Genomic DNA, 13,336 nt, shown 5'->3' on the forward strand with positions numbered 1-13,336 from the left:
TAGTTCCAACTATTCTGGGCAAAGGGTAACCGGAACAAGTCAAAAGGCACACTACAAAGTTACAGGATTAGTGGACAAACTCCTCTTGTACATTTCGGGCTTGAGAATCGATTATTCCACCTCTCACAAAATAAGATATATGTGGAGGAAAAACACATTCAATGGCTGGTGCAGTCCTGTGATGACTTGGAGGGTTCTTCAACTCTCCTGTGAAGAAGATGTTGATACCACCCAGCTAGGTTTCAGATCCCTGTGGCTCCCCAGCAATCTTTCTTCCTTTAGTCAACAGGGCTATTTGGCAACACAGCACTTTACAGAACAAATAAATAAATAAGAATGTCCTCCAAAGAAGTCTCAGGCAGCTAGGCCTTGTGCATGCCATCCAAGGATCTAGTCTGATAGTCACGCATTTTAATTCCAAACATGGCACCATGCCAGTCCTTTTCCAGAGTCATAGGTTTGGTACTAGTGTCGACAGAACGGCCAGAGGATGTGCATTGGTAAAACACATACCTGTCATTATGAGAAGGGTATTTTTTTCATTGCTAGGCAGACGTGCGAGGACTCTGGAGCAAATGGTCCCTGGAATGTATACTGGTGTTCCACATTCCAGACATCCCTAGTGGGACTGAGCAGTTCCTGGACAGATGGGGTTGCTGCTCTCCAGACGGGGCAGAATGTTTGTAGTGTCTTGTCCTTGGTTGGAGCGTGTTAAGAGCGTGCATGTATGGAATACGGGGTGGGAATAGTGTAAGTTAGAATGTGGACTGGTGAAAAGGTGATTGAAGAATGTTTGGCAGGTGAACAATGATGTAGGACGAATGGTGTTATTCTTTGTGCCATACAGCTTAATTTGCAAATAAAAAGGTACCAGTACCCCTCCTGCCTCCTCTACCCCTTTTTTCCCCCAGTGTATCCTGGACTTCCTTACTTCTTAACAGCGACGAGAGTGAGTATTCTTGGACAGCAACACCAATAATTCAACTCAAATGTTTTGGCGAGTAAAACAAATTTGTCTAGTCAGCATTCGCTTTGCTGACATTACCTGGTCTACTGACTATTGTCATCAACCAAGAGAGGGATCGGGAGAATTAAAGGTCCAGTGCACATGCTCCCTATACATATAATCAATAACAAAGGTGCACTGTTCCTGACTATAGGGTGAACAGTTAAAGCTTAGGAGCTAGAACCCTCACACACCCAGTGGGTGTCATGCTTCACCATCGGGAAGCTCCTCGTCAGACCGGCTGGTGCAATGTCTGACGGGCTCCCCTTTCGGGGGCTCTTTGCCGGAGATCTTTTTTGGTGTGTGGTGGCTGCCGTTGAAGTTGTGGAGGTCAGACACTCTGAATGGCAGGAGAGTGGAAAGAATTTAAGATTGATTAGAAACCCCTGAACTCATTCTGTTTAATATGTATCCAGAGGGGTTACGATCAAGATTAAAAACACTATTAAGTGGAGATTGAGAATAATGCTCAGCCACTTAAGAAAGCCTGGAGTACTGGGAAATTGTCACCTGCCCCCTAGGGTCTGGTCAACATGTTTCGCGTAATATTGGTCGTGAAAGATCCTTTAACGCTTCATCAGGACCTACATCAAACTAGACTTCTCCTGGCTATATACAAAAAGAAAGAAAACACTATCTAATAATGTGTATGGAAGGTAAGTAGCAGTCACTTACATTTATATGAACTGTCTCGTCAGTAGTCTGTAACAATAAATGTCGCCCTAGAAACAAAAAAAATTATAATACACACAAAACCGCCCTCTTCGTATGGGGGGCCCCTTAGGGAGTAGCACGATCCAGCCTATAGCTTTTGTCTATAGGCGTCTTCAATTTGAGACACCTACCCGCAGGCGTGCTTACCCTACTATTGGCCTGTATAAACTGTCTTGTGCAAGGAGCCTGTCATACTCCGGGGAAAGCTGACTGTGCGTCTAAGAGACTTCCACAGAACTGATGCTTGGAGTGCAGCTTGTGACCTCGAAGGTGGAAGAGAGAGAGAGTGATTATCCTCAACTGTAGACTAATCAAGTGTGCCAGGAGTAGGGTTGGTGATCACTGGCGCAATATTGGGGTAAAACCAAAAGCTTCCTCAATCCCTACTTCCTGCCTGACCTCTGAGCTTCACAAAAAAAATTGTGGTCTGGGAATGAGACAGCCATCAATGCAGCCTAGAAAGCAGCAACAAGACTTAGCTCTTTGGGAAATGTGTCTAGGAAGTGAGACAGCATATGTGTGTACAGAGTGAGGTGAATGCCGTTTCTAAAGCGGTAAAGGTCGAAAAGGATAAACAGAAAGGCTGAAACTAAAAAGAGTATCAATGGGAATTTCCATGAAAAACAACAAAAAAAAGAGTATATTTGTTGTAGGTATCACCTGGCCTAGAAAGTGCTTCAGCTGTCTTTCCAAGGGTATGGACCAAGGTCTGGAGAGTCTTAAATGTACCACAGAGTTCCAAGATGACAATCTTGTGTTTGGCAAAGGCAGAGAAGAACATGATGGAAATTTACGGAGAGTTTTGGGAGCCCTAGAAGGGGTGGGCCTTACAGTAAAAAAATTTAAGTTTGATCAACATGTGGTGGAATATTTGGGTAACAAAATTTCAGAACAATGTGTGCAGCCCAGAGAGGGAGATGTGGATACCATTTTGAACGCAGAATCCAAGGATTAATTGGTGTCTCTTTAGGCCTTGTCATGTTATAATCGGATTATACTGACAGGCAACAAAGGAAATTGTTAAAAAAAAAGGTAAACTTTAATTGGGTTCAGGAGCACAGTGAATGTTTTGAATGAATCAAAACGGCGATTTGAAATGTTCTGTGTTTAAAACCATTTGCCATGGTGTGAATTGTGTGATTGCTGTTAATGCCAGTATTCATGGCCTTAGAGCTGTTGTGTCACGGAACAACAGAAAGAATGAGTAAGTGATATGCTGCCCCAAAAGGAGGCTTATGCCATCATCTTGGCAGATTACTATTCAATATGTACAAAGGATGGTTGGAAGTATTACATTTAAAGTAGTGACTGAGTTCTTGGAGCATGAATTTTGTAGGGGGGCATACTGGACATCACAGTGCCGGATAATGGGGTTCAGTTTACTTTGAGCAAGGTGCAGGATTTCTTGAAAACCTGTGTCATCATACATGCAAGAGTGGAACAGCATCATCCAGAAGGGAATGGGAAGATTGAAAGGTTCAACCTAGTAGTAAAATAATCCATGCAACTGACATTGAGGTCTAGGATCTTGCGGAAAAAAATATCTGTGCACGCTACTTCATTGTTGTAAAGAATTAATCCAGTGCAGAGACCAGAAAGATGCCATTTCAGTTATTGAGAGGGCACAAGCCTACCACAAAACGTGTGCCACAGTGGCTGATTAGGAGACAGAAAAGGGAAAGTTGTTTTGGGGATGATGGGAGGATGGGAGGAACAGTAAGAGAATACCAGAAGAGGATGAGGATGCATCTGGATAGGAATGGTTGCACTGGGATTTCCAATATGCGCTTAGCTGTGTATACAAGAGTTAAAACACCTGGGTTTGCGGAGATACTGCCATGTTAGAGGATAAAAAAGATTGGAACTTGATTAGTGTATTAGTATGTAGGTTAGCAAAGCGGAGAGTTGAAAGTGAATGTAGGAGAGTGGTAAAAAAGAGAAAACGTCTTTCATGGAAATGTTGGTGGAGATGGTGATGGTGGTGCTGTGTTGCCTGGACTAGGTGGTGCATCTTAGATGAAGGTGAATGATGGCAAGGTATCAATGTGTGATTCACTGGATCTTGGTTATCTGAACAACACACTGGATGTTGGTACTGCAGATGGTAATAGGGAAAACACAGAATGTTGTTTATTATAGTCCCTGGGACAGTGTGTTCCGAAATGGATAGAGGAATTTGTACAGGGCTACAGTTTTTGTGCTGTTCGTCTATGCAAGTAGTGTTTGTGTGTAGTATGTTGGACGGCTGTCAGAGGGGAATGGTTATTGTGCAGTAGTGTACGGGGAAGGTGTGTGATGTCTTGTCCTTGATTGGACAGTGTTAAACGTGTGGGATGTGGCGTGCGTAAGGCAGAATGTGGAATGGTGAGAGGGTGCTGGAAGAATGCTTGGCGGTTGGAGGATGGCAAGTGTAGTGTAAAATGGATGCTTTTTAGACCACTGAGCTTAATCTGTAAATAATGGTTTACTAATAGCTACTGCAACACCTCCTGGTGTTCCTTCAGGACAGACTATGTGAATTGAAGGGACAGCTGCCAGTACCACCGAAACATTGATAACCTGAAGGCAAGTATTTGCCTTGTGATGTAATAATAGTGTTCTAAAAAATGCCCACCACTCCCAGAGCACAGACTCCTCAAACACTCATGCACACTTACAATTAAACATATTAAGAGTGAAGTGAATGCCATGGAATATAGGGTTCCAAAGTAATTTTCCAAGTGGGATAATGGTAAAAGGGCCTGTGCACAGGCGCTTGCAGAGGGCATTCATATTTGTCCCTACATTCACTACAGAAATATGCATTTCCACTCACTCAAGAGTCAAAGCATCGGCCGAGCCATTTCCTACAGCCCATCTCACTGTAGGGGGGCTGCTTGATGAAGCACCCCTATGCCAATCACAGATTGTCCTGAAAGCCCCTCTACCTAGGGTCTTCTCTGAGACTATACTCCCTACAGTACGCAGGATCCTGTTCTGACACTCTTGACAGCAGCACACAACACTGCTCCCCCTTTCAAGGCACCTCTTAGGACCAGATAGAGACCTACAACCAGGCCATGTTAATTTACTCAGCCGTCACAGAAACTAATATAATTGCACAGGACAGAACTCACAGAAAAGAATTATGATCGTGCAACCTCCCTGAAATGGCCTCGTCTTCCCCGAACCTCTTTAAAAGGAAAATAACTACCGAGAATGAGAAATCACTATGAAGTGATCCCTTTATTTGGAATGGAATTTGTGGAATTAATGTCCCACAGCTGGACGGTGTGCAGTGGTGCGTATGATATAATCAACGCAGTGGGTTCTAATGCACGGTATGGTAGTACACCATACGAATAGTGTTGTTTCAATATATCTTTGTCCTGCAGCTTATGTTTCTCGTTTAGTATTCATTTTTTAGGGTCCAATGCGTGTAAGCCCTCTGGACCATGTTGTAATCTCTAACTGGGCTTCTAACCGCACCCATATCATGCCGGTCACTCATTAGTTTGTGGGTTTGCCTTTTAAAAATTGATTGATTCCATTTGTGGAAGGCATGCATACGTCATGCCTTTTCCGGTATTTAGCCCGCCTCGAGCACACAGGTAAACTACTGAAAACATACGAGGCTCCGTGTTTTCAGCTGGTTTCTGGAATGCTTTATCTTTTCATTTCCTGCGCAGCGCGATCTCACTGGTCAGAAGTCGAGCGCTTTGCATGGCATGGCGACCATTGGTTTACATATGTGAAACTGTTTTACTTTTCATTATTAGTTTATGTTGCAAGAAAAGTCCGGTTAGGAGTTTACAACGCAAATAGCTCTAACATGAGCAAAAGTGAGACCCACTGCATTGCAAATGCTTGTTTTTTTATTCTTCGATTACACTTCCCTAGAATCTATAATGCAGTTTTCTCTAAAACCATGCCTTCCTTGGTATGTGGCTAACTCTTACCTGAGGCAATACTAAATATATATTCAGAATTGATTTTATCACATACGAAGTATTTTAAGAATGTATGATATGATTAACAGGCTTCTAAACGAGGCCACCCATACATTTACCCTTTTAATAAATATTGCCATGTCATATTAGAAGCATGAAACTGGTTCATTAAACTACTCGTAGTTCGCCTACTGCCTATTCTGCAAACTGCAGATCATGTTCTCCCAGCGACTGAAAAATATTTGGAAGGAAACAAAATGCGAAAGTTTACTTTCATTTGCATATTCACGTTGGGTCCATGAAGAACTGCCATCTTTGTGCTGTACCACAATAAAGTCACTGAGACGAGATTGTCATGGATGTGTGTCCCATTTATATTCTGCCACTTATTTTTACACTAAAGTGAAAGACCGCAGTAACTACGTGAGGAAAATAATATATTAATGTGCACAGATATCTCCTGCAAGTCATGACCGACAGCAATAACAATCACGCGGGATAAAAGACGATGATGTTTGCATATTTAAAAAAAAAAAATACAGAAAGGAAAACAGAGTTTTCTGCATGTATGTGTAAAAGTCAGTAAAAGCGGAAAGTGGGATCCTTAACTACACCAGATCATGTAAGTAAAACCCATGTTTTGTAAGAACAGAGAAGCCTTGAGGCTTCCCACAACTTAAGTCGGAGGCCAGGACTAGCCAGTCGGAGACAGCCTCAGACTGGCAGGGCAAACCAACACGAATCACTGGTCCCCCAATCGCTCTAATAGAACATGTCAGTGTAAGCACAAATCAAACAGATGAAATGTTTCTACGGCTATCCCAAGACTGACCTAGTGATAAATGCGGCCAGTTTTTTATTTTTTTATTTTTACATGACAATTTCCATTTATCTACTACCCATGATATAGGGGCCTTACCACTGCTTAAGCTGCTCAAATTATCACTATTCATTACTAACGTCAATAACCAATTATTTGATTGCTATCTTCATGCAGAGCAGTTCATATTTTCAAAAGAGCAGCTATTTATAACCTCGGCAAAAGCTAACAAAACTGAATAGAAAACTGTTTGATAGAAACAGGTTTGTGCGGCTGCCCCAAGGGTACAGTGACACCTGGCTAGGAATACCAAGGAGGCCGGCACTGCTCTTGTTGTAAGGAGAATCATCATTTCACAAGGCGTGGGTGCTTTGGGATTCCCAATGAGTGTAAAGCCGGACAATCTACAGTGGAGAGAGATAAAGGGAGTCTGTGCACACCACTTGACTAATTCAGAAGCAGAGAAATCAGAACTACAATCAAGTATAAACATTTATCGGGATAGACCATTGAGTAGCATGGAAAAACAGGCATTTTTTTGAGTCTGGTACGAGGGAACAGTCTTTATAAAGTATTAACAATATAAATAGTTTGAGGACTATTGGTTTATGCACTCACGTTGAATATTGGTTGGATTATTTGTTTGGTGTAGAAAATACATTTCTGCTGCCCTTAAATAAATACGAATACAAAATGTTTAACTCATCTGCAACGTAGCTGCATTTGCAAGTTTAAAAATCACAAAATGCACATAAGGCCGTGTCAAAAAGAGGATTTGTTGCTGCACATCTGTAGATGTACACTCACATGTGTACACATGCAGTTGCATGCAGACTGGTGCTCCTAGGGACCTGCATCAATGTTTCCTCAATTTATGTAGGATTTCACTGGCCCTGGGCACCCATACGAGCAAGTGTCTACCTGCATCAACTCAGACCAAATGCAGGTGAATATACCAGGTGCTGTAGAGCTGTGCGCCCTGGGGTTCAGCAATCAGGGCCATTTTACAGAGCACCGCCTCCTGAAGTTTGTGAATATAGTTAAATGCCATAACTATCATTAAGAGTGTAGAAATAAATGCTTTGAAGATTTGTGGTAGGTGTGTGGAATCGAGAGGAGGCATGATCTTTGTATTGCTACTTACTCCAAGAGCAGCTTGGTGGGTGATCTCTGGAGGGAAGGTGAAGGATGGCCCGGTTATAACAGGGCTGCTAGGGGGCGGGGTCACAATGAGCCCCGTGGTACTGATATGAACCTGACGAGAAAAAAAAAACACAAAGAAAGGAATAGGTCAATATTAAATTTTGAAGCACGAATGGAGATTACCATTCACTGAGACACAAACCAGTGCTCCACCAACCATTGCAAAGCATGTGCTCGACTATGTGGAGCCTCATCATGCCTTGATCGGCACAATCTATATATACACGTTTTGGAAAAGATAGCTCAGCCACACTAAGAAACTGAAGTACATGGAAGTGAATGTCAAACCTCTAAATAACCCTGGGTTTTTCATTCCATCCAAAAAATCGCTTCAACGCCTCTTCATGTGTAGTAAACACTACATTAATGCAATTGCAATACAACACAATCTACAAACACACCACAACCCACACTTAAGGTGGAAACCACCACTGGCCACATTAAGACTACACCCTTTTTTGTGAGACTACGACATGTGATAAACACCACCAGTACTGCAGGGTGAGGTATCACCTCCCCACTTCGAGTTTTTCACCTCGCAATGGGGAATAACACATTAATCGTACATGCATTCCTCCCCATCCCCCCCTTCAGAGAAGCAAAACTCTGAGTTTTCAGCATTTTTCTAATAAAACCTCGTTTTTCCTGGCAAAAATTGAGCCAAGAAGAAGTCCGGTATTGCTGCACTAGTTTTAGTCTTGATTCAGTTCAAAATCCAATTTGTGCCTGAATTTGGATTATTGGAGCATTCAGACAGATGGACACCGAGTTGTATGTAATTTTGAACTTTAAAAATACAAAAGGCTCACAAGCACTTAAAGAGGCCTTTCCAAGGTATTCTGCTGCCATCACCGCCCCTTAACAATACAAGAACTGCCCAGTGTTTTACTGTGGGTCTCGACAATCAACTTTGTAAACAGGAAGGTTACATTTGTTTTAAACAGCAATGAGTGCTAGAGGGTACCCGGTTTCTAAGCGCTTCTAATTTTCCACAGTACTTTTAGGTGCGTAACTGGTGTCACTGATGCCTGCAAAGGTGGATTCTGCATCAAAGAACCAGGAACTGCAGCTGACTATGGACACAGGTAGAACTTTCAGGGATAGGATTTTTTTAGGGGTTGAGAAAACGGGTGCCCCAGGGGAAGATCACAGAGGTGCCTCAACTATATGGAGTAATAGACACAGTTTGCGGTTGGAAGTGTTAGCAAATATTTTCACTGTTATTTCCCACATTAAATGTGCTTCTAAAGTTATTCCAGAAAGGACTGAGCAAATTGTATATATATTTATATAGCAGTTACGATCCCTGACAAGGCATTGAAGTGCTTTTTGTGACAAGTAGAACGCTACCCCAGAACTTAGTAATTAGTAGGTTAGTACAAATTGTTTTGTTTGGATCATGCTCTTGATTTCTTGTGAGTTAGTAGAATTTGGGGTAAGGATAGAATGATAGGAGGGTTGTTGAAAAGGGGAAGTAGTGAGTTGTTTTGTAAATAGTAGTAGTGTGTGCTTGTTAGCTGGGTGGCACTGAAAAAAGGGGTGAAAGATTGAGTAGAATGTTTGGCAGTTCATAATAGTCAGAAGGTTTTGGATGAGCCACAGGGAGTAGGGATGAGAAAGACAGAAGAGTTTTTTTTTATAATAGTAAAATGTAAATAATGTATACATATGTCTGCTTCATTAAAACCCCCTTTATAAATAACCATGTGTACATTGAAGCAGCAGTATTTAAATGGTCTGCGGTCCACATTTATCATATGGTACATTTTTTATGGTTTTAAATAACTGTAATGAACATATATGTATAAATATACACACAGCACCTACTGTAGTTATTAGTAGCAGACATAACCCTCTCTATATGCACCTATATGTACAAAGATCAAGCAATTTTGACATGGTCTGATATACACATGTATCCTGTGGTGTAATATAAAATGTTCCCTATATATGAATATATATATAGCTGTTTACAGCAGGAGGCATAGTTCAAAGTACAATGATGTGTATATGTATAACAAGAGCACTTTTCCGTACCATGAGAAGTCCAGTTAGCCATGTCCAAGTATACTTTGTGGTCCATTTTTGATTAGTGGGTACAGTTGTCATGTGGGAAAGAACCAGATTTTGACTACTCTTTTAAAGTGTAGATGGTAGTTTGTGGATCTTATGTTTGCAAGTGGGAAGGCTGCTTGAACAGAGAAAGATTTCGCACCCATGGTTATTTTTCTTGTATGTAGGAATAATGAGGCGGGAGCCATTCTTGAGCGTAGTTTCCTTTGCTGGTTTACTTCCTGATGAAGAGTAGTCGTTTGCCATGTATTGTTTTGTGTGTGATACAAAGTAGCTTGAAGGAAAATCTTCTGGCAACTGGTAACCTATGTAGTGGCTTCACAGCAGGAGAGATGTGTGCTTTACATGTAGGAGTATAGTGGAAGTGTTCTGAATTCTTTGCAGTCTTCTCAAAGTTGACAAAGCTCAGCCGTGATACCGACCATTAGCATAGTCCAGTTTTGATAGGACAAGACAAATGGTAGCTTATAACTTCTGTGGGAATCCTAGGATCGAGAGGATGCGTCTGTTTTCATTGTGAGAAAGCTTGATTTGGCTACCTTATCCACTTGTAGATTCATTGACAGTTTGGTATCCATGGAAATTCCAAGATTTTTTACCTCCTTTGATACTTTTGGATTTGATTCTAAATCGTCTGGGTGAAAGTTGAATTAACGTGTGAAAGTTTCCGTTAAACCATCCCAGTTTTTAAGGGTTAAATGGAAGAGGTTTCTCCAAACAGAAAACCATTTTGCACATAACTAAAGGAGGGGAAAATGTGCAACTGCACGTCTCAAAAAACCTGTGCATTTTCCACTAAGGACAATCTGCAGAAGTACTAAGGAAAACATACATTTTATAAGTATACCCTGTGATTTTTCTGAACCTAAAGCAGTGAACATATGTAAATCTTCATAATAATCCTGTGACTAGCAGATCTGGTAATTATTTTGTGAGCCGGGCGTCAAATGGGGAACTGTTGACAATGAATGCATCTTAGGAAGAGAGTGTATCTTAATTCTTCAGGGTAACTCCATGCTACTCTAAAAACAACAAGCACAGATGCTGTCTTAAGTAAAACAAACTGCTGGCTTTGAATTACTCTAATCTGAAGAAGTAATTTAACACACAAGCATGACTTGGGAAATTAAAATGACTGGAAAGAAAAAACACATTATCGAATAAACTACTAGCCGACCAACCCTGGCACAGAAGTGCACTTGCTTTAAGGCAGATGTGCCCAAGCGATCAGAAAAACAAGCTGTCCCTCTAAGAGCAAGAGAGAGCCACTGGTTGAAGTGGGATAATCCGTCGCCCCATACTGTATGTTGCGGTGGGTTTAAGAAAAATGCGAATAACTGCTGAACTGCCGAATGCAGCCAGGGGGCTGACCCAAAGATCCTGTATGTATGTATATACTATGTACTTTTTTTTTTAATTGCATGACAAAAGCCATACAATTAAAGCTGTCTGTAGTCGATAGGTCAAGGTTCTTAGATATTTGTAAATGTAAACTAGGTCAATTTTCTGTGGCTGGAATTAAATTTCACAACAATAACAAAAGCTTACAAGGCTCGTGCACAAGTCCAGAGCCCAAAGCAGCATAGGCGGAGCTTGTAGCCAATCATCGGCAGGAGCGGACAGTGCTGGTCCCCATGACAACAGCAGCGCGTGCAGGAAGAGTGCAGTAAGGATGGAGAACAAAGAGACTGGGATAAAGGTGGGGGAGGCAGATGATGCCATCTCTCACCTCATTGCCCATTTGGAGGCCTGCGCTGAAACACCTCTTAAAAGGTGTCAGTCGAGCGCATACGGCCTAGTCGCTCTTCACATCTTGTTCCGTCAACCACTCTAACAGAGTTATTTCTAAACAATCAGGGGGCATTGCACTTCATTACTCCCATCGCTAGCATTATTATTTTTGAGGGCCGGCGCTTATTCTTCTGCCTCAAACATTTTCAGCGAGCAAAAGACAGATATGGAAAGACGGAGGAAGAGAAAAACAAAAAGGCGTCTCAATGGGAGAAAGCTGTAAGAGTGAGCTGCAGGGAGTGGCTTTAAATGGATTAAAGAGGCCCGAGCTGGCTTCAGGATTACGCTGCCTCAGTACTCCGTGATCCCACATTTAATTGCAGCAGCCGTGTGTTTAACAGGAGGGCTTTGAGCACCGGCACGTTTTTATTTACAAATTAAGCACTGCTTATTACCTCTACGTGGAGTGCTGAAGCGCTTATCCACATCCAAACAGTAATGAATAGAACTGTTCATCGGTGCTGTAATACTGCAGTCGAATGGGTGAAAATAAAGCGGGTCTTAAAGAAGCCTGATGCATGTTACTACATTAGCGGCGACTGCTAGAACCAGATGTTTTTTTCCTGCAAAGGATAGTTGAGCATAGGCCTGGATCATGTATTCTTCGGCAGTTTCACACTTTGAAGCTTACAGACCAAGGTATTTTGATCATCAAAGTACTCCACTCAACACATGAATGAACGGGGCAGAACTGACCCAGACTGGTGACGTCTGCCATTAAGAGAGTAAGATGCTGTTCTTGTACAATTGTGCTCTTTATTAGCCCGTTATTATAATTATGATTTTAAAATCTGCTGGTCTTGGCTACTATCCCCACCTAAAGAGGCAAGCAAATAACACAGCGTCCACTGAGAACAGTAAGGTGTTTTAATAACTCAAGCCCGATTTCAGCCAAAAGTTGATTACGATTTAAAAGTCAACCTAAGCTCCAGCAGCACAATACTAGTACACCCTTAATAAATAATAAAAAAAAAAACATTTAAGTATCGTTTCACTTTAGGTCACAATGTTAAGGGGAAGGGAATCAGGATCTGCTGCTATACATCGGTGAATTATCCCTGAATATTACTTCGTTAACAAGCTGGCTTACTGATAGGATTAGGTGGCCCTACACTGAAGATACCAATTTCTTTTCATCTGTTGGCCACAGCTGAAACAATGCCCCAATGTTTGTGACAAAGTTGCATTATAGTCGTTTCATCATAGTCGTTAAACCACTTTTTTGACTTTGGGAACTTGTACTCATGCCTCAAAGGTGTAGGCCACATAGGGTCAAACATCTCAAGTTTACGAAATCAATGGCTCAGAACTCGCTCCAACTATGGACTCAATATTAGAAGTCCCTGTTCGAATAATCCAAGATCACCAAATGGATCAGGTGGAAAGAAATCAATGAGCTCTGGATATGGAGCACCCACTGATGGACCCTTGCATGGCTTAACAAACATGGTCACAGATACCAGTAGCTTAGAAAGGGTGCTCCAGGCCCTAATACAAGCAAGGAAATTGGCCCTTTTGGCTATCGTTGGGGTAGTAAAATACAACAGTTATCAGGGTTCAAGGGTGCTCCAGGCCCTAATACAAGCAAGGAAATTGGCCCTTTTGGCTATCGTTGGGGTAGTAAAATACAACAGTTATCAGGGTTCTGGACCGGGTGCCACTGCACATGCTGCACTAATGATAGCTACACTGCTGACAGGTACCTTTTTATGCACCTAGGCCCACACCACAGTGCTCTACGCACTGCCAAGGGATGTTGGGAGTGCAGGAGGATTATGAAGTGGGGCAGTGGGTATCCGC

The 13,336-nt window shown here is 42.0% G+C and overlaps 1 protein-coding gene across 2 annotated transcripts in view; it reads right to left on the reverse strand.

Annotated features, from left to right (window-relative positions):
* SH3RF1 (SH3 domain containing ring finger 1) overlaps nt 1–13,336 on the reverse strand; it is a 286,988-nt gene that overhangs the window by 53,305 nt on the left and 220,347 nt on the right. Inside the window, exon 6 of one of the 2 annotated variants that reach the window (XM_069244129.1) lies at nt 7,614–7,724. The exons of the other annotated variant lie outside the window; for it this stretch is intronic. Within the exon in view, the coding sequence (XP_069100230.1) occupies nt 7,614–7,724 (111 nt within the window). The remainder of the gene's footprint in view (nt 1–7,613; nt 7,725–13,336) is intronic. 2 annotated transcript variants of the gene reach the window in all.

Source organism: Pleurodeles waltl, chromosome 1_2, assembly GCF_031143425.1.
Source record: "Pleurodeles waltl isolate 20211129_DDA chromosome 1_2, aPleWal1.hap1.20221129, whole genome shotgun sequence".
NCBI classification, from domain to species: Eukaryota; Metazoa; Chordata; class Amphibia; order Caudata; family Salamandridae; genus Pleurodeles; species Pleurodeles waltl.